Source organism: Prionailurus viverrinus, chromosome C1, assembly GCF_022837055.1.
Source record: "Prionailurus viverrinus isolate Anna chromosome C1, UM_Priviv_1.0, whole genome shotgun sequence".
Lineage (NCBI taxonomy): Eukaryota > Metazoa > Chordata > Mammalia > Carnivora > Felidae > Prionailurus > Prionailurus viverrinus.
The window spans coordinates 2,071,611-2,093,920 of record NC_062568.1 but is presented as its reverse complement, the minus strand read 5'-3'; the positions used below and the strand labels follow the sequence as shown (position 1 = coordinate 2,093,920).

The following is a 22,310-nucleotide window of genomic DNA, read 5'->3' as shown; positions in this document are numbered from 1 at the left end:
GTATTTTAGAAGAGAATGTTAAGATTTGTTTAGAAGACATTTCTCACCTGCCTCCTATATTCTGTGCCTTGGATTAGGTGCTGACGCAACAAACATGAAAGGACATGGTACCTACTTTTGGATTACTTACTTCTTTTCATCTTAAATACTACCGTGTGCCCATTTGCTCAAGCCGGAAGTCTTGGAGTTTTCTGGATATTCGGTTTCTTTTACTTCTGTATCTCTACATCTAGTTCATCACAGTGTTGTGTCAATTTTGTGTCCAACATATCTCTTGAAATCTGTTCATTTCTGTTTATTGCCATCACCCCAGTATAAGCCACCACCATCTCTGACATAAACCATTGCAGCAGTGGCCTGATGTTTTCGGGCTTTCATTCTTCTTATGGTTCTCCCTACAGCATCCAGAATAATCTTAAGATATAACTGGGTCAAGTTTTTCTCCAGAATCCTTCGATAGCTGTATGTGTATTTGTATGACCATTTGTTAGTTTTTTTCTTCCAGTAGCCAGTTAGATCCGTGAAGGTTGAGCAGGTACTTTTGTCTAGCCAAGGTCTTAAGGATTTCGACCTCTCTTCCTTTCCCTCTACAATTCTCTTTCCAACCCCTCATCCTCCTCATTCTGACTCGACTCTTTTTTCCCTTCCTTCCACTTAACCTCTCCTCCTAGGAGCCCAAGTGAAAATGGTTTCGAAATATATTCCTGATAGCAGAAAAGGCATGTGTAAAGACAAGGGGGCAAGAAACAGCAAGTTTGAGAGAGGAACTCTGAGACATTGTGTTTATTATAGTGTGAAGTGTGGGAGAGATGAGCTTGGAGGCAGCCCTTCTGTGTTAAGAAGCTCTGGGTTTTATTTGATCATCGTGTGTCAGTCAACAGTTGTTAATCAGGGGACATTTTATTCAGGTTTGCATTGGGAATATACGTATAGTTCTGTGGGAGATGGAAGATGACTGGGTACATCAGTTAGGATGCTGTTGCAGCAGTCCAGGTAAGAAATGAAAGTGTGGACAATAATGGGTTAGTTGATCCATGGGATGGCTTGAGAGATTTAGGATTTAATGTTTATTTATTTTTGAGAGACAGAGAGGGAGACACAGAATCCAAAGCAGGCTCCAGGCTCTGAGCTGTCAGCACAGAGCTCGACGCAGGGCTCGAACTTGTGGACTGTGGGATCATGACCTGAGCTGAAGTTGGATGCTTAACCAACTGAGCCACCCAGGCACCCCAAGATGTAGGATTTAAAACTGGTAGGATCTGGTAATTAGGTATGGGCAATGGTAGAATGAGTAAAGCGTGATTCCCTGACTGGTAATCCAGTGGTTTAGATGGTGGTGTCCTTATCTGCCTTTGGGAATACGGTGATGAAGGGGGTTGGAATGAATAAGCTGATGAGTAGGGTTGGGGGCTAAAGTGGAGAGGCTGTAAGTGATTGTATATGAAAGCCTTGTTCTCTAGGGGAGAGGTCAGGGCCAGAGTTGAGAATCAGGAGCTTACCCAGAAATGTTTTTTGACTTCACACATGTATATTGACACTTCACATTGCTTTCATAAGCTGACATTAGGATTTGGGACAATAATAAGTGAAGATTTTGGGGGTATCATGGGTTTTACGAGGCCCTGCTACTGCTACCTGTTAGTTACTACTTACAATAGAAGTGGGCCTCTTGTGTTAAACAGATCTCAGTATGGCCAGGAAGATGATGACAAAGATAGGAAATTGTCCCTTGGATTTGGTGATGTTATTTGTGAACTCTACTGGAGTAGTGGAATTGAAGGGGAGAATCCAGATTGCTCTGGGTTTTGAAGTGACCCGTAATTGGGGTTGTTGGGGATATTTCTGAATGGAAGAGGTGCATAACTGGGGGAATGTGGGCATAGTTTGGGGGTGCATGCAGTGGTGCATAGCTAGGGGGGGATGCTGCATTAAAGGGGCTTTAAACAAATCACTGTTACTTATTTTTTATTTTTAAAAATTATTTCCAGCTTTAAATTTTAAAAAATTTTACTAAAAAATTTTTTTTTAATGTTTTTATTTATTTTTGAGACCGAGACAGAGCATGAGCAGGGGAGGGGCAGAGAGAGAGGGAGACACAATCTGAAGCAGGCTCCAGACTCTGAGCTGTCATCACAGAGCCTGACGGAGGGCTCGAACTCATGGACTATGAGATCATGACCTGAGCTGAAGTCGGACGCTTAACCGACTGAGCCACCCAGGCACCCCTAACGATTGTATTTTATAGAAAAATTTTTTTTAAATTTATTTTTGAGAGAGAGAGCGCAAGGGAAGGCAGAGAGAGAGGGGACTTTTTTTTTTTAATTTTTATTTTTGAGAGAGAGAGTGCAAGTGGGAGATGGGTAGAGAGAGAGGGGGACACAGAATCTGAAGGAGGCTCCAGGCTCTGACTGTCAGCACAGAGCCTGACACAGGACTTGAACTCGTGAACTGCGAGATCATCACCTGAGCTGAAGTTGGACACTTTAAGTGACTGAGGCACTCAGGAGCCCCAACTTTTTTTTTTAATGTTTATTTTTGAGACCGCATGAGTGGGGGGGGGGGACACAGAGAGAGGGGGACGGCGGATCTGAAGCGGACTCTACACTGACTGCAGTGAGCCTGACTTGGGGCTCGAACTCATGAACCATGAGATCATGACCTGAGCTGAAGTCGGACACTCAACTGACTGAGCCACCCAGGGGCCCCTAAACACATCACTTTTAGGTATACTTAGAGACTAAGGGGAAAGCAAATAGGGATTAAATTTCTAGAAGAGAAGCTTGTATGGAGCAAGATCCAAGAGAGGTTAAAGACCACTGGTGGGGTTTTAGGGATATTTATTACCCAGGTATGAGTTAGCTTTTCCAAATATCTGTAGGTGAAGAGGGACTTGGAATAGGATTTGTCGATTATTAAGTAGAGCACAATTATCCTTATTCAGGCCACCATCTTTGTTTGAATTACTCTCCATTTGTTTGGCTGTTCTCTTCACAGTAGCTGGAGGAATCTCTTGAGAATGCGCTCTGGTTACGTTACTCTTAATAAATGTGGTGCCTATAAGAAGTATTCAGTTCTGGACACTGGAGGAGCTCTTGGGCATGGGTGATGGGGATCCACTGGAAGGGAACTGGGGTGGTGAGTGGATTTGAAGCCACTTGTCAGGAGCTGATGAACAAATTAGGGATGTTGGGCCATGAGAAGGAAAGTCTCTTGAGGCATTGTGACTATTTGCCACTTTGGGAATGATTTTCACTTGAAAGAGCACCTAGATATGCCCTCTAGTGGTAGAAACTATTGGCGAGCACATCGGCTCAGTATAAGAAAGATACGTTAAAATAATTTCTTTTTTTTTTTTTTAATTTTTTTTAATGTTTATTCATTCTTGAGACAGAGAGAGACAGAGCATGAACGGGGGAGGGTCAGAGAGAGGGAGACACAGAATCTGAAACAGGCTCCAGGCTCTGAGCTGTCAGCACAGAGCCCGACGCGGGGCTTGAACTCGCAGACCGCGAGATCATGACCTGAGCTGAAGTTGGCCGCTCAACCGAGTGAGCCACCCAGGCGCCCCAAAATAATTTCTAATAAAATACATATATTTTAAAATTAACGTGTGGCAGAATAAACCCTGGCTATTTTAAATAAAATTTTGAGATGTATTGCTGGAAGGATTTTGATCTTTTTAGTCATGAAAACCTATGTTTGCATCTTTGCTCTGTCTGTGTGGGCAAGTTGTGTAACCCTTGTTTGTTACTGGGGTTGTTGCAGAGCTGAAATGAAATGAGGTAGTGCGTATGTAAAATTCCCAGCCTCAGCTCTGAGTGGGTATTAATTCCACTTCGTCAGGAAAGAATCCAGCTTTACATGAATTTGATGGAAAGCAGTTTCCTGGAAGGTCCTTAAACAGAGGTTGGATCACTTCTCTGTGGGCATGTTGTCTTTCCTGGTTGTTCCAACCTGTCTTACAGGAGTTGGACTAAATGACCTCAAAGTCCAAGAATAATCGGAAAGAAAACAAAAGACCAACCTAGTAGCAGTGAGTACTCTTGGCCCCTAAATTGTGCTCTTAATATGCACCAAAGAGAATCAGGCTCCCTGGAGAAATGGTTGATTCTAGGGCTGAGGCAAGAAATAATAAGCTGTGCCGGGAACATTTTGACACAGCAGATAGAAAAGAAGCTGTTAAAGACTGCTAGGGTTGTGTCAGAATTAGGAGCCAACCCGAAGAATCTCCCACGGTCAAAGAGGAGACAATTGGAGGGGCGCCTGACTGGCTCAGTTGGTGGAGCATACGACTCTTGATCTCGGGGTTGGGAGTTCAAGCCCCACCTTGGGTGGGGAACCTACTTAAAAAGCAAAAAAGGATGAGACAATTTGGACATTGTGAAGTGCATTGAATCGAAATACTTTAATAAAAAATAATTTGTTACCATTGGAGAATGCTAGTGAACTAAGTCCTTATTTTGAAAACTAAGAAGGCTTTTTTTTCTAACTTTCCTATAAGAACAACATGAGTTCTTATAGGAACAACCTATTTCCTACTGAGTAACAACACCAAATAGTGTTAAGAGAGGTGTTTCTACTTGTAGAAATACTCCCGCTAATAAAGAATGGTAAAATAAAATCACTTTGTAACCTTAGTGAACTTAGGGACCTATGCAGGCGTTGGTTCAGGGATTGCTAGACCCATAATACCAGGGACTGCCTCCTGATGGCATTACACACCGCCACATCGAAGTACTCTTCACTTGCAGTCTCCAGTGTACAGGAAATGCAGAGAACAGCAAAACATGGTAAACCTATATCACCGGAATAAGCTCAGCAAAATCCAGACTAGAAAAAAATCCTTATCTTTTAGAACATTCTAAAGTATTTACAAATGAAATAACTTCCTTCAAAAATTTCCTCAAAAAATCTTGAAAATAATTCCCTTCAGGAAATATTTGAAGGCGTATGGTTTCCTTCAAAACGGTATTAAAGAAGGGTTAGATGGGGTGGTGGGAGGAGCAGGGTTGGCCATGGGTTATTGAGCTGAGGGCTGGGTGAGTGGTGCATGAGAGTTTGTTCTGCAGTTCTTGGCTTTTCTAAATGTGCAAAATTGCCCATGAATGTTAAAAAAAAAGTAAGTGCAAAAGAGAAGATAGAAACATTGAGAAAAGACTCTACCATTGAATTTACTAATACATTCCTTTTTTTTCCCCTCCTTTTTTTGGTATTACAATGCTCTGATATTTTTTTTTTTTTTTTTTTTTTTTTTTACTGTGTAGATTATTCTCTTCTTTTTTGCTAATGTGAATGAAGTTAGCAATTTGGGGATGTATTTTAATGCTTCTGTTGAATTTTCATTTAGGCTAAAGTACACTGGCCCCTTTTACCCTTGGTACTTACTACTTTATAGAACTTCAGGCGGCCCCCAGACAATGAGTTGCTGCTGACAGTTTTGCCACTTGCTCTTTGACACAGTGCTGCAGTGGGCTCTTACTCTTGCCATTTTTTGCTGAGGTTCCCCCACCTTTTTAAAATAAAAGCATCTTATAAAATTAAAAAAAATTTCCTCTTTCCCCAGTTCCATTCCTTTTAGGGTTATATATTTTTTCTGCCTAACAGTAAATATGGGTTAAATTTTTCTTTTTTTTGTATTTTCATTTTTCACTGCATTTTGAATTTCTCTACATTGATCATTGATTGCTTTTATTAAAAATGAATCATGAAATATTACAGGCATATTAAAGTATAAATTGTAGCAAATATCCATGTACCCAGTGCCAAGCTAAGAAAATAAAACATTGCAGGTATAATTAAAACTCCCTCGATGCTGTCTTTTTCTTTGCACATAGAATCTTATGTTGAGTTTTATATTTATCAGTTCATGTTTGTGTCTATACTTTTGCTACATTTTGTATGGTTCTTAAACAGTATAAACTTATTTACAGGTTTACGTGTATCTCTTTTTTGTAAGCTGTGGTTTTTTTTTTTTTTTTTTTTTAAGTTTATTTATTTATTTTGAGAGAGAGCAAGAATCCCAAGCAGGGTCACACTTCCAGTGCGGAGCCCAGTGTGAGGCTCAGTTCCACATACCGTGAGATCATGACCTGAGCCGAGATCAGCAGTTGGATGTTCAACTGACTAAGCCACCCAGGCGCTCCTAACCTTCTGTGTTTTGCTTTTTCTTTCGTGTAGTATACTTTGCTAAATATTTCATTAAACATTAGCAGATTATTCTTTGAAGTGGTTGTTCCATTACAATCCCACAGTTACTACTTGAGAATTTCCATTGGTTTTCATACTTACTTACTAGCAACTGATACTCCAGATTTATTAATTGGTATTGTCAGATTTATTAATTGTTATTAATCTAACAGGTAGAAGGTGATATTTCACTTCTTTTTTAAAAAGATTTTATTTTTGGGTAATGTCCATACCCAACGTAGGGGTCGAGTTCACAGCTCCAAGATCAAGAGTCGCATGTTCTTGTGACTGAGCCAGCCAGGTGCCCCTTACTTTAATCAGGTTACCTTTATAATTTCAAGGGGTACCTGCCTGGCTCAGTTGGTTGAGTGTCCAACTCTTGATCTCAGCTCAGGTCTTGATCTCAGGGTGGTGAGTTTAAGCTCCACATTGGGGGGCACCTGGATGGCTCAGTTGGATGAGCATCTGCCTTCGGCTCAGGTCATGATCTCGTGGTTGAGAGTTCGAGCCCCGCGTAGGACTGTGTGCTGACAGCTCGGAGCCTGGAGCCTGTTTCAGATTCTGTCTCCCTCTCTCTGCCCCCCCTCTGCTCAATGCTCTGTCTCCCTCTGTCTCAAAAATAAATACAGACACTAAAAAAAAAAAAAAGAATGTAAGCTCCACATTGGGCTCTGTGCTGGGTGTGAAGCCTGCTTAAGATACTACAAGTTTGAAACAGTGTCACCTTTTCACTCCAGATTTCTCAAGGATATATCATGATACCTCTTTAAGTTAGGGAATTACCACATGGTTGTCTGTTTCTCAGTGAACTGCTCTCAACGTGTTGTGACCATGGTTATATGAAAGCTAAAATCTTGAGATAATGGGATTTCTTTCTGTTCTTTTAAAGACCTAAAGTGAACCTTTTTATAGCACATAAAAACAAAAGTCCTTGGTGCCAGAATATTTGACCCTTCATTTTTGTATTTTATGTCTCTCCTAGGCTCCGAGCTCTGTCCAGTGGTGGGAGTATCACGTCCCCTCCTCTTTCTCCAGCTTTGCCGAAGTATAAGTTAGCAGACTATCGTTACGGTAGAGAAGAAATGTTAGCACTTTTCCTTAAAGATAACAAGGTAAGGAAAAAGGAAAGACTTCAGAATTAGGAATGAGATTTCAGGGTATGTACAGTGATACATTGATAGATGATGGACTCATGGTTTTTCTCTTTGTTCCTGCTTTGAAACCTGTAGTCATTGACAGAGAATCTTCTAAGTGTAAGGAGCCCGTGTTTTTTACTGAGGACCTAAGATTTCATTATAGGAATAGAAAACTTCATGGAAACAGAATATTCAGCACTTAATACTTTGTCTGATTTCCTCTCAATGTCTCATTCATGTCCATTTCTATCCCAGTTTGATGTCTGAGAAAGGAGGAATTTCTTGTCTTTATTGTACCTCTTTTCAGTTAGAAGTTATGAGTGAGAAGAGGAGTTGCTGCTTTTTTTCCCTTCTTGTGTTAAATATACAATTTTTAGCAGAGAGAACATCTTAAAATATGTTACCACATTTGTGTTTCCTATAAATGGTCAAAACCCAAACAGTGTAAAGTACACTTAACTATCTGACTAGTGAGAGATAATATTTTCTGTTTTAACAATATACTTTGTTTTTGCTTTTATTAATGGGTCGGGGATGTCACATTTTAATGATGGCTGCTGAGGACAGATAAAATTGCTTATGAAACTCTTTACTGCCTTGTGCCTTGAGTTAAATGTGAAGATATTCACCCTTCCACTGTGCACTCTGGAATGCCAGAGTTAATGCTGTGTATCAAATCTAAAGTGGTGGTCTGATGGGAGGAAGAGGAAAGGGACTGGGGTTGTTAATATTTAACCTTCTCAGAATATGTAAGTACTACTGGAGGTAATTGTGGTTGAATAAGCTTTATTCCATATTTGTAACAATCACCAAGAGATAAACAGAAGAGTATTTTTTTCTTTTTTTATAATTTTTGTTAATTGGAGGGATAGCATTAATTTCATGGTCATGTGTTTGGTCATACAGATACCTTCAGACCTTCTGGATAAAGAATTTCTGCCTATCCTACAGGAGGAGCCCCTGCCTCCGTTGGCTCTTGTACCCTTTACAGAAGAAGAACAGGTTTGTGTCTAACTTTGAGCCTTAGGTCAAACCCTTGTTCCTTTCCACTGAGTCATGAAAACAGGAAGTTACCACTTAGGCTCTAAGGCCCCAACATCCCCACAGGTCTGCCACCTGCTTTCTGTTTTCTTGATATGTGAATGCCTATCTTGGTAGATGAGATTCTGCTTTAGTTCTGAAGCTTTGAGTATTCTGTAGAGGTAAGGAAATGTTTCTATTCCCTTATGGATGATAGGAGCCATCCCTTATAATTTACTTGAGTAGAGGTAATTTTGGGGGGAGGTAGGGCCTTCTTTTCAGAAAAATGTAGTTGTCAGAAGTAAGTGGCAACCTGATTTCTCACCAGAGCATTCTGCCACTAAAGGAAAATGTAGATTTTCAGCTCAAAATATGCTTAAAAATGTGTAGTTCTATCACAGATTTTTGTTTATGACATTGTGAGAAAGTTAGATTTTTAGGCTGGAAAGTAGATTTTGTGTTGTCTTTATTTATAGTGTGCTCTTTCCAAAGATAAATAAGAGTTTTTGGTTTTATGGAACTTACGGTAATTGCAGTAAATGGAAAAAAGGAGCTTTGTTGGAATGTTGGAATGCCACTGTAAATGAATCATCACTGTTTTTTTGCTTTTTTAATTTTAAAAACAGCTTTCTTGAGACATAGTTCATATGTCATAATAGTCACTCTTTTCTTTACGTTTATTTATTTTGAGAGTGAGAAAGAGAGTGAGAAGGAGGGAGAGAGATAGTGGGGGAGGGACAGAGAGAGAAGGAGAGAGAATCCCAAGCAGGCTTTGTACTGTCAGCACAGAGACTGTTGCGGGATTTGAACTCCTGAATCGTGTGATTATGACTGAGCCAAAATCAAGAGTCGGACGCTTAACTGACTGAGCCACCCAGCTGTGCCTATGTTCACTCTTTTAAAGTATACAATTCGGTGGGTTTTAATATATTCACAGAGTTGTATAACTGTCACCACTGTTTAATTCCAGAACATTTCATCATTATTTTTTGTGATAACTCTGGGTATTTTGTTTACACTCTGGCCATATTTTCTATGAAGATATCACTATTAAGAAAGAGAGGCTGTGGCGCCTGGGTGGCTCAGTCGGTTGAGTGTCTGACTGGCTCAGGTCATGATCTCATGATTCGTGAGTTCAAGCCCCTCATCGGCTCCCTGCTGTCAGTGCAGAGGCCACTTTGGGTCCTCTGTCCCCCTTCACCTCTCTGCCCCTTCCCTGTTTGTGCTCTCTCTCTCAAAAATAAACATTTAAAAAAAAAAAAAAAAAGGCTTGTTAGAAGACCTCTGTCAGAACCGTGTTAAGTTCTAAAACAGGTGTGATATTATTAATCTTTGGTGATTTTCATCACCATAGTGTCAAGCAGTTTTTGTTTTATGATTTCTTCTGAATTAGGCTAGTTCTGTCTTTATTCCTGAAATGTAATTTCATCTAGAATCATCAGATATTTTCACTGACCAAAAGGTGTTTATTGCTATAAGGAGTACACAAGAAAGGGTTCTGTCTCCAGTGATGGTTGGAAATTTCCTTTTCAAAACTGGCCAATTTCCTTTTCAAATAGATTTGACATTTGGCTATATTTTGGTTTAGTTTTTCTTAAAAATATTCCTATTATAAAGTATTTGAAACAGACAAATTTGAAAGTATTACTACAAACGATGATACATTTACAGTTCAGATATATAAATCTTAAAATCATTACATATTTGTGTGTGTTTTTGTTTTAAAAAATAAGATTTCTCATTTGAGACTGCCTGGGGTATACTATACCCCTTCTTTCCCAGGGATTACTTTGAATTGGATTATTTTTCTCATTCATGTTTTATTATTTTCATTACATGCTTGTGTATTCTCTTGCCATGAAAGTTTCATTTTATAGGGCTATAAAATTTAAAAAAAATTTGTATTATTATTTTAAAAATATCTTTGAAAGTAATGTCTGCACTTATTGTGGGGCCACTGCCCTGAGATTGAGAGTCACACGCTGTATGTACTGAGCCAGCCAGGTGCCCCTAGAGTTTGTTTTTAAGTAATCTCTGCATTCAACATGGGACTTGAACTCACAACCCTGAGATCAAGACTTGTGTGCTCTACTGACTGAGCCAGCTGGGTGCCCCTATAGGGTTATGAATTTTGTATTGAAGGTAGCATACTGTAGTTTTTATTCTGCAGCTTGCTTTTTTTTTTTTCAGTCATGATTTTAGATTTATCTATGTTGACACACAAAGCTTTAGTTTGTTCATCTCTCTTGCCTAGTATTTCTTAAGTGAGAAAATCCAGAGTTTTTCCAGTCTCTTTTGGTTAGATACGTAGGTTGTTTTCAAACTTTGCTGTTGCAAATTATGCTAAAGTAATCATTCTTAGAACACGTGTTGTAAAATTGGAATTGCTGGATTTGGTTCTGTATTTTTAAAAATTATTATTTATTTATTTATTTTTGTTTCTTAGTGTTTTTTTAAATATTTAAATATTTCTTTTTTAAAAATTTATATCCAGGTTAGTTAGCATTTAGTGCAACAATGATTTCAGGAGTAGATTCTTTAATGCCCCTTACCCATTTAGCCCATCTCCCCTCCCACAGTCCCTCCAGCATCCCTCTGTTTGTTCTCTATATTTAAGAGTCTTATGTTTTGTCCCCCTCCCTGTTTTTATATTAGTTTTGCTTCCCTTCCCTTATGTTATCTGTTCTGTGTCTTAAATTCCTCATAGGAGTGAAGTCATATGATATTTATCTTTCTCTGGCTGACTAATTTCACTTAGCATAATACCCTCCAGTTCCATCCATGTAGTTGCCAATGGCAAGATTCCATTCTTTTTGATTGCCGAATAATACTCCATTGTGTATATATACACCACATCTTCTTTATCCATTCATCCATCAATGGACATTTGGGCTCTTTCCTTACTTTGGCTATTGTCGATAGTGCTGCTATAAACATTAGGGTGCATGTGCCCCTTCAAAACAGCACAGCTGTATCCCGTGGATAAATGCCTAGGTCGTAGGGTAGTTCTATTTTTAATTTTTTGAGGAAGCTCCATCCTGTTTTCCAGAGTGGCTGCAACAATTTGCATTCCCCCCAGCAGTGGAAAAGAGATCCTCTTTCTCCACATCCTCTCCAACATCTGTTGTTGCCTGAGTTGTTAATGTTAGCCATCCTGACAGGTGTGAGGTGGTATCTCATTGTGGTTTTAATTTGTATTTCCCTGATGATGAGTGATGTTGAGCATCTTTTCATGTGTTGGTTGGCCATCTGGATGTCTTCTTTGGAGAAGTGTCTATTCATGTCTTTTGCCCATTTCTTCACTGGATTATTTGTTTTTTGGGTGTTGAGTTTGATAAGTTCTTTATAAATTTTGGATACTAACCCTTTATCTGTTAGGTCGCTTGCAAAATCTTCTCCCATTCTGTTGGTTGCCCTTTAGTTTTGCCGATTGTTTCCTTTGCTCTGCAGAAGCTTTTTATTTTGACGTGGTCCCAATAGTTCATTTTTGCTTTTGTTTTCCTTGCTTCCAGAGACATGTTGAGTGAGAAGTTGATGCAGCCGAGGTCAAAGAGTTTTTTGCCTGCCTTCTTTAGGATTTTGATGGCTTCCTGTCTTAATATTTAGGTCTTTCATCCATTTTGAGTTCATTTTTGTGTATGGTGTAGGAAAGTGGTCCAGGTTCATTCTTCTGCATGTCGCTGTCCAGTTTCCCCAGCATCACTTGCTGAAGAGACTGTCTTTATTCCATTGGATATTCTTTCCTGCTTTGTCAAAGATTAGTTGGCCATATGTTTGTGGGTCCATTTGTGGGTTCTCTATTCTGTTCCATTGATCTGAGTGTCTGTTTTTGTGCCAGTGCCATATTGTCTTGATGAGTTCAGCTTTGTAATACAGCTTGAAGTCTAGGATTGTGATGCCTTCAGCTTTGGTTTTCTTTTTCAAGATTGCTTTGGCTATTCGGGATCTTTTCTGGTTCCGTACAAATTTTAGGATTGTTTATTCTAGCTCTGTGAAGAATGTTGGTGTTATTTTGATAGGTATTGCATTGACTATGTAGAATGCTTTGGGTAGTATTGACATTTTAACAATATTTGTTCTCCCTATCCAAGAACGTGGAATATTTTTCCATTTTTTTGTGTCTTCTTCAATTTCTTTCATAAGCTTTCTGTAGTTTTCAGTGTACAGATTTTTCACCTCTTTGGTTTTTGGTGCATGGTTCTTTACATTTTTTTAAATGCACAGATGTGGATAATGTAATGTAGGTGTTGCTACATTTGTTTCTGTAGTGTTTTAAGCCCTTTTGCACTCTTACCTGCAGCAAGTGAGAGGACTCACTTTTATGCAAACCCCCAGCTTTTGTTTTTTACATTTTGGCCAAAACATTGGCTGTGATAGTTGTTTTTAATTTGTATCTCACTAGTAACTAGTAGCTGGATCATCTTTTCATATGCTCATGGTCATTATGGTTTTTGATTTGCCTGTGTTATTTGTCCATTGTTTTACTCGGTTTGTCTTTCATGGTGATTTTACAATTTCTTTATATACTCTGTATCAATAAAATCTTACGTGTTTTAAAATAAAAGGTACTCATATGCATTGTAGAAAATACAGAAAAGTATAAAGGAGAGAATCTCCCCCATAAACTCATCATGTAGAGATAATTACGTGATAATTACTATTAACGTTTAGTATGTTTTATTGCAGTTTGTTTTCTTTGTATATCTTTAGTTGTCAAAATATGCCAATACAGACTGAATCCAACAGCATATTAAAAGGATTATACACCATGACCGAGTGGAATTTATACTCAGAATGCAAATGTGGTGCAACATAAGGAAAATCAATGTAATATATACCACATTAATCGAACCAAGGAAAAACCACTTGATCATCTCAGTTGGCACAGAAAAAGTGTTTGACAAAATTAATCACTTTTCTTGATAAAACTGTCAGCGAAGGTAATAGAAGGGACCTTCAACATGATTAAAGGCATTTATGAAAAACCCACAGCTAACCTCATTCCCAGCTGTGGAAGACTGAAAGCTTTTCCCCTAAAATTGGGAACAAGACAAGGTTACCTGCTTTTACTACTGATATCCAACATTGTGCCAGAGCATTTAGGCTAGAAAAAGACATAAGAGACCTCTAAAAAGGAAAGGGGCACCTGGGTAGCTCAGTCAGTTGAACATCCAGCTTCAGCTCAGATCATGATCTCGCAGTTTGCGATTCGAGCCCCACATCAGGCTCACTGTTACCAGTGCACAGCCTGCTTTAGATCCTGTCTCCCTCTCTCTGTCCCTGCCCTGCTTGTGCTCTCTCCCAAAAATAAACAAACATTAAAAAAATAAGAAGGAAGAGAAGAAGTAAAACTATGTCTATTTTCAGGTGACATGATCCTACATGTAGAATATCTTAAAGAATCCACATACAAAAAACTATTAGCACTAATAAATGAATTCAGCACAGTTGTAGGGGTCAGGATTGACATAATCTGCAAAGGGAATTATGAAAACAGTTTCATTTATAATAGCATCAAAAACAATAAAGTACATAGTTACAGATCTAACCAAGGGGATGTAAGACTTTTACATAAAACTACAAAATACTGTTGAAAGAAATTAGAAAAGATCTAAATAAGTGGGAAGCCATCAGTGTTCATTCAGCCTTGGAAGACTTAATATTGCCAGTCAATCTACTCTCGGTGCAGTCTCCATCAAAATCACAGGGGTTTTGGGGTAGAAATTGATAGGCTGGTCCTACAATTCATACAGAATTGCAAGGGACCCTAAATAGTCAAAATAGTTTTGAGAAAGATCAAAGTTGGAAGATTCATACTCCCCGATTTCAGAACTTTACTACAAAACTACAGGGATCACAACTGTGGCATAAGGATAGACCTACAGGTCAGTGGAATAGAAGTCCAGAAATAACACCAAATTGTTCCATATGCTGAGTTGCTTTTAAGAAGCTTTGTACGAGGATCTTTCTTGTTTTGCTGATGCCATGGCTATAGCATTTTTCTAGTACTTTTGCCATGTTCAGTATTTTTATTTTTTCAGATTTATTTACTTATTTATTGTTTGAATAAAGAATAAGTCATAAGTCACATGGTTTCAAAATAAAAATCTACTGAATAGCATGTAATAGGAAATCGCTTTCCCATCACTTCCCTCAGCCACCAGCATCTCTTTCCCAAAAGCAGCAAGTGTTAGCAGTTCGTTTTATATTTTTCCAAGTAAATATTAAATATGTCTTCCCTCTGGGCACCTGGATGGCTCTGTCTGTTAAATGTCCGACTTTGGCTCAGGTCATGATGTCACAGCTCATGGGTTTGAGCCCCACGTTGGACTCTGTGCTGACATCTTGGAGCCTGCTTCAGATTCTGTGTCTCCCTGTCTCTCTGTCCCTCCTCTGCTCATACTTTGTCTTTCTCTGTCTCAAAAATAAACAGTCATTAAAAAAATTTTTTTTAAATGTCTTCCCCCTTTTATACACGTAATGGTATACACTATGCATTGTTCTGCACTTCAAACATTGAGTATTTTTACTGAAAAATTCACTGCACAATCAGCAAAAATGTTCTTCCATTGTTTTAGTTTGTGTATCTTTCCCCAGTATAGTGAAGAGTTTTTTGAATGTTCGTGTTCATATATAATGTTTTGTTCTTGTCTTTGCCAATTTTTCTATGGATAGTAGTCTTTTTCTAGTAACTACTTATGTGAGCTCACCCTAATCCTGCCTGTTAAATTTTGTAAATTTTAATTTTTAATTTTTCAATTTTTAAAATTTTAAAAGTGCACTTAATACCTTAGTATACCAGTTTTAATCTTCTGTGATTATCTTCCAGTTTTTTTTTTTTTTTCAACGTTTATTTATTTTTGGGACAGAGAGAGACAGAGCATGAACGGGGAGGGGCAGAGAGAGAGGGAGACACAGAATCGGAAACAGGCTCCAGGCTCCCAGCCATCAGTCCAGAGCCCGACGTGGGGCTCGAACTCCCGGACCACGAGATCGTGACCTGGCTGAAGTCGGACGCCTAACCGACTGCACCACCCAGGCGCCCCTATCTTCCAGTTTTTAAATGTATTTATACATACTTTTAATATTTTCTTTTTATTTTTTTCCTAGATTTCTTATAGGCTAAATGTAAATGGGCCAGAAAAGCTTTTTAAGAAGTAGGGAGGAGGACTTGTTTCTGTTTACCAAAACATGATAGACTTTTTTTTTTTTTTTTTCAAAAATTTTTAAATGCTTTTATTTATTTTTTAGACAGAGAGAGACAGAGTATGAGCAGGGGAGGGGCAGAGAGAGAGGGAGACACAGAATCTGAAGCAGTCTCCAGGCTCTGAGCTGTCAGCACAGAGCCCGACGCGGGGCTTGAACTCACAGACTGTGAGATCATGACCTGAGCTGAAGTCAGACGCTCAACTGACTGAGCCACCGAGGCGCCCCAAACATGATAGACTTTTAATCAATAGAATAAATAATTGAATCATCTAGAAACACCCTGTAACACTTCTAAGAAATTAGTATTTAGTAAGTGCCAAATAAATCATTTGAAAAATCAAAGATCATTCAACAAAATGCTACTGGGAACTGTTGGTTAACAATTTGAAAAAGAGTCAAGTAAGGTTTGCACTACACCTACACAACAAAAGTATGTCTGGAATGACTAATGGAGTAAATCTTCTTTTGCTTTTATAATGGAAAAGTTTATCTTAAGGTGCTATGGTCTGGGTATTATGATTACGATAACCACAGAAGATCATCAGGGTCCATTTCCGGTCTCAGTTAAGACACATCATTTTGGATTCCTGACACTTAACTTATTTGAATCCTTGGTCTATAAAGTATGCTGGAGTAGGACAGTGCTTAAAGCAGGCAAAAGATTCACTAGCATTTTGATGTTGTCCTTTTGATGGTTAGGCACTCCCTTCAGGGATTGTTTAGATCTTTGAAGACTAGAATTTTGCATATTGTTTTTTCACCCATACCCTCATAGGGGAGGTGATTAGTTCTAATAACCTACAATAGCTTTTTGTTGCGTATGTTAAATTTCTTGAAGTTACCTGAAATAGGTATTTTATGTCTTTAACATGCAAGTTAGTTTTGTGCATTCTCTTTTTGTATTAATGGATGGATGCACGTATGTCTAAAACACAACTTAGAAAAAATTTCTTTAAGTTTACTTATGTATTTTGAGAGAGAACGAGTGAGAAAGGACAGAGAAAAGAGAGAGAGAGAGAGAGAGAGAATGAATCCCAAGCAGGCCCCATGCTGTCAGTGCAGAGCCTCATGTAGGGCTCGAACTCACGAACCATGAGATCATGAACTGAGCCAAAATCAAGAGTTGGACACTTAACTGACTGGGCCACCCAGGCGCCCTGGAATGACATTTTCTTAAAACAAAATTGAGGGGCACCTGGGTGGCTCAGTTGTTTAAACGTCTGACTTGGGCTCGGGTCATGACACTGTGTCATGATGTCTCCCTGTCTCTCTGCCCCTCCCCTGCTTGCTGTTTCTCTCTCTCTCTCTCTCTCTCTCTCTCTCTCTCTCTCTCTCTCTTTCTTTCTCTCTTTCTCTCTCTCTCTCTCTCAAAAATCAACATTAAAAAAATTTATTAAGAAAAACACAAAAAAACAAAATTGATGCTCAGAAATCTGGTCACTATTTTGGTTTGGCATTTCCCTTGAATACATTTATCAGTTTGAGAAGCGGGACTTTTTACATAGCTGCTACCTAATTTACATTGTTGTATTTTATTTGTTTATTTTTTTTTTTTTTTTTTTTCAACATTTATTTATTTTTGGGACAGAGAGAGACAGAGCATGAACACGGGAGGGGCAGAGAGAGAGGGAGACACAGAATCGGAAACAGGCTCCAGGCTCTGAGCCATCAGCCCAGAGCCTGACGCGGGGCTCGAACTCACGGGCCGCGAGATCGTGACCTGGCTGAAGTCGGACGCTTAACCGACTGCGCCACCCAGGCGCCCCTATTTGTTTATTTTTTTAATGTTTGTTTATTTTTGGGAGTGGGCGAGTGGGGGAGGGTCAGAGAGAGAGAGAGGGAGACACAGAATCGGAAGCAGGCTCCAGGCTCTGAGCTGTCAGCACAGAGCCCACCCAGCCTGGGACTCAAACACACAAACTGCAAGATTATGACCTGAGAAGTCAGATGCTTAACCATCTGAGCCACCCAGGCGCCCCATACATTGTTGTATTTTATTTATGTGATGCCAAAGGAAATTATGTATGCATTTTTGAATAGATAATAACATGTATTTATGTAAAAAATTCAAAAAGCACATATAGTGGGAAGCAATTATTTTATGAGTCACCCTAATTCTGCCTACTTATATTGTTCCTCAGAAGTAGCCACTGTTTCCATTTTGTGTTTCCTCTCAGTGGTGGTTAATATATCTGCACCTACTTAAATATCTGTTCCTGTAAAAAAACACATAAACCTAAATGCAGCATGCTATGCACATAGTTCTGTACTTCATTATTTTCACCTTTGGGTCTGTTGAGATGAGAGCAAATACTTCTTTAGCTTTTAATGTGTCAGACACTGTTTTAAGCACTTGTCATGTAATGGGTTAAGTGCTGGCAGCGGCCCAGGAGGTAGATGTACTATGGTTCCTATCTACTTTATCTAGATGAGGAAAAGGAGGTTCTGAGAAGTGGGTTAAAGGAATAAAAGTCAGTCTCAGGCAATCTGGCCTTTCCATGCTCTTTACTACAGCTGTGCTTTTATCTTTATACATTCAGTTGATCGTATGAAATTGCAGTTTTTGTGGGTCAGAAGTGGTTGAATATTAGCAATTTCATATGGATCAACCTAATAGAATTGCCTCAGTTTTTAAAACAACTGCATAGAATTTCACATGAAGATGGCCGTGATTTTTTTAATTCTTTTTAAAAGCTCTGTGCTTAACATGGGGCTTGAACACATGATCCCAAGATCAGGAGTCTCATGCTCTTACTGACTGAGCCAGCCAGGCACCCCTCATGATTTTTAAATTGCTCCCATTGGTTGATACTTAGGAGGTCCCCAATTCAATTTTACAACAGTACTGCAGTTAAAGATCTTTTTGCTTATGGGAGTTTTCACATGTGTTACAAGAGGAATTCTGTCAGAGGGTGTAGACATCAAAAAAAAATTTTTTTTAATGTTTATTTATTTGAGAGGGAGAGAGAGAGAGAGCCATAGAGGGTGAGCAGGGAGGGGCAGAGAGAGAGAGGGAGACACAGAATCCATAGCAGGATCCAGGCTCTGAGCTGTCGGCACAGAGCCTGAAACAGGGCTCGAACCCACAAACTGAAATCATGAAGTCGGATGCTTAACTGACTGAGCCACGCAGGCACCCCAAAGGGTATAGACATTTAAATATAGAACTTCCAGAAATTGCTTTCCAGAGAGGATAGAAGTTTGCATTTTCAGCTGCAGTGTGTGAGGGTGTAGGAAAGTATATGCAAGTTTCTCTGCACTCTATTGATGGGTACATTTGAGTTGTATACATGTTTGGTAATGTGTTCACCTGCATGGGATCCTGGCATTAATTAGTGAAGTTAGCTCTGAGCTCTTGGTTTTAAAAAAAAAAAAAAAATTTTTTAATGTTTATTTTTGAGAGAGACAGAGACAGAGCATGAGCATGGGACAGGCAGAGAGAGAGAGAGGGAGACAGAATCTGAAGCAGGCTCCAGCTCTGAGCTGTCAGCACAGAGCCCAACATGGCGCTTGAACTCATGAACTGTGAGATCATGACCTTAGCCGAAGTTAGAGGCTTAACTGACTGAGCCACCCAGGTGCCCCAGAGCTCTGTTATTCCAGTATTAGATTATATTAATCTAGATTTTGGGACGTCATAGCCTTGCTTAATTGTGTTCCCAGAGGCACTTCTTCCCCCGGTTGCTCTGTGCTCTGTGCTATAAGGTAAGTTGACACATTTGTTTCAGCCAGTTTTTTAAAAATTATTATTAGGTACGTTTTTTAACATACAGCTTGAAATAAGTGTTGGGCATCATCCTGTAAATTTTAGTTACTGATTAGACCTTAAATCTTGAGTTTTGAAGTTACTTGATTATACGCTTATATACCTATGAAACTCAAAGGAAAAAAACTTACTTACATTATAAATTTCTAAAATTTATCAGAACAAATTGTAATAAATAAAATTCTGAGAAATATAACTAATGAAGAAGGTAATGAGAAAATGACCCATAAATTAAAAAACAAAAAAATTCAGTAATGGGGGCGCCTGGATGGCTCAGTCGGTTAAGCGTCTGACTTCGGCTCAGGTCATGATCTCAACAGTTTGTGAGTTCGAGCCCTGCGTTGGGCTCTGTGCTGACAGCTCAGGGCCTGGAGCCTGCTTTGGCTTCTGTGTCTCCCCCTCTGTCGGCCCCTGCCTGCTCACGTTCTGTCTCTCTCAAAAATAAATTAAAGAATTAAAAAATTCAGTAATGTAAGAAGTTTTTTAACCAGTTGCATGTTGATTTCCTTAGAAGAGGTATAGAATCACATTTCAGTTGATTTTGAATTGAAACTGCAGATAGGGACTTCACAGTGGAAACACAATTTGGATTTTAATTATTAGTTGAATCACAAGATTCTCTTCAACCAAACTCTTAAGCCTTGTTCCTTGTCCTTCCACTAGCAGGGTCCTTAGCTGCAGCCATGCACAAGTTACATTTTCTTCATTGTGCCATACCTCTGCGTGTTTGCATAAATGTCTGTTAGGTTCTAACAGTATTCCTGTAAGGATATATTCCAACATTTTCTGAGTTTAAAACTCCCTTGCAAAATTCTCCTTCAAATGCCCAGGATTTTTATATTTTATAGATCATTTTCAAGATTTTAAAAATTGCTTCTTGTTTTACTGTTTCCTAAGGCCTATGTATTGCATTTATCCAGAAGTGTCAACTAAACATATTTTTTGGCTCCTAGGCTTCCAGTGTTCCTTTATCTTCCCCTTTCCTGTTTGAAGGATTCCCACTCACTACTATCCCATTGTTTTTGACCCTATCCAAATTGGCTGTGGTTGCAAATGCAGGCTAATGACTAATTGGGATTTTGGTTTTTTCAAGCATGCTCTTCCCCTCCCCATTAAGATGGTTGATCTTGTTTATGTAGATTCTTATTTGGCCCTTCCCTTTTATTTATGATTCTTGTCATTCTATTAAATAATACTTGGTGCTACTAATTCACATTGGTGAGCAGAATGAGGCAAAAATGATCATTTTTCTCTTTATCGTGCTACTCTTGATTCAGACTTTTTGGTGACCATCTCTTGTTTCTACCTTTCACTAGTTAAAGAATCCTTTCAGGGGCATCTGGGTGGTTCAGTTGGTTAAGAATCCATTTCTTGATTTTGGCTCAGGTTGTGATCTCGTGGTTCATGAGATTGAGCCCCGAGCCAGGCTCTGTGCTGATAGTGGGGAGCCTTCTTGGGATTTTCTCTCTCCTTCTCTCTGCCTCTTCCCTGCTTGTGCTCCATCTCTCTCTCTCTCAAAATAAATAAATAAACATTTTCCATTTTTTTTGTGTGTCTTCTTCCATTTCTTTTATAAACTTTCTATGGTTTTCAGCATACAGATCTTTTACCTCCTTGGTTAGGTTTATTCCTATATTTTATGGTTTTTGGTGCTATTGTAAATGGGGTTGATTTCCTTGATTTCTCTTTCTGCTGCTTCATTATTAGTGTATAGATATGCAACTGATTTCTGTACGTTGATTTTATATCCTTTGACTTTACTGAATTCACATATTAGCTCTGGCGGCTTTCTGGTGGAGTCTTTCGGGTTTTCTATGTAGAGTATAATCCAGTGAAGAAATGGGCGGAAGACATGAATAGACACTTTTCCAAGGAAGACATCCAGATGACTAACAGACACATGAAAAGGTGCTCAGCGTCACTCAGCATCAGAGAAATACAAATCAAAAGCACAATGAGATGCCATGTCACACTGGTGAGAATGGCTAAAATTAACAAGTCGGGTAACAATAGATGTTGGTGAGGATGTGGAGAAAGGGGAACCCTTTTGCATTGTTAGTGGGAATGCAAACTGGTGCAGTCACTTTGGAAAACAGTATGGAGGTTCCTCAAAAAATTAAAAATAGAACTACCCTACGACCCAGCAATTGCAACACTAGGTATTAAGTCAGAGGATACAGGAAGTGCTTTGAAGGGGCACATGCACCCCAATGTTTATAGCAGTATTGTCAACAATAGCCAAAGTATGGAAAGGGCCCAAATGTCCATCGATGGATGAATGGATAAAGAAGATGTGGTACACACACACACACACACACACACACACACACACTATGCAGTATTACTCATCAACAAAAAAAGAATGAAATCTTGCCATTTGCAACAGTGTGGACGGAACTGGAGGGTATTATGCCATGTGAAATAAGTCAGAGAACGATAAATACCATATAATTTCACTCATGTGGAATTTAAGAAACAACAGATGAACATAGGGAAAGGGAAGGAAAAATAAGATAAAAACAGGGAGGCAAACCATAAGAGACTCTTAAAATACAGAGAATAAACTGAGGGTTGCTGGAGGGGAGGTGGATGGGGAAGGGATGTGCTAGATGGGTGATGGGCATTAAGGAGGGCACTTGTTGGGATGAACACTGGGTGTCATATGTAGGTGCCGAATCAGTGGGTTCTGCTCCTGAAATCAATACTACATTGTATGTTAACTAAGTTACATTTAAATAAATAAAAAAAAAAAAAACCATGAAAAAATTTTTTAATAAAATAATAAAGTATCTTTTCAAACAGGATTTCTTCTACCAAGTTCATTATGGTGCATATTTATCCCGTCTGCTTCTGGATACATACAGTGATTAGAGTTTATTTAATATTTCCTCACAGAACCTAATAAGATATAAGGCATTGGTTGTCAGTGTTTGTTGATCTGAAATGTTAATTTGAGAATTTCAGGTAAAATTAGGTTTTGGATCATCTTAGCA

At 38.9% G+C, this 22,310-nt stretch overlaps 1 protein-coding gene across 1 annotated transcript in view; it reads left to right on the top strand.

The window, feature by feature from the left end:
• Nucleotides 1-22,310, top strand: part of GIGYF2 (GRB10 interacting GYF protein 2) — a 147,498-nt gene that overhangs the window by 36,650 nt on the left and 88,538 nt on the right. The window contains 2 exon segments of the mRNA XM_047869603.1: nt 7,169-7,298; nt 8,229-8,324. Of these exon segments, the coding sequence (XP_047725559.1) occupies nt 7,169-7,298; nt 8,229-8,324 (226 nt within the window).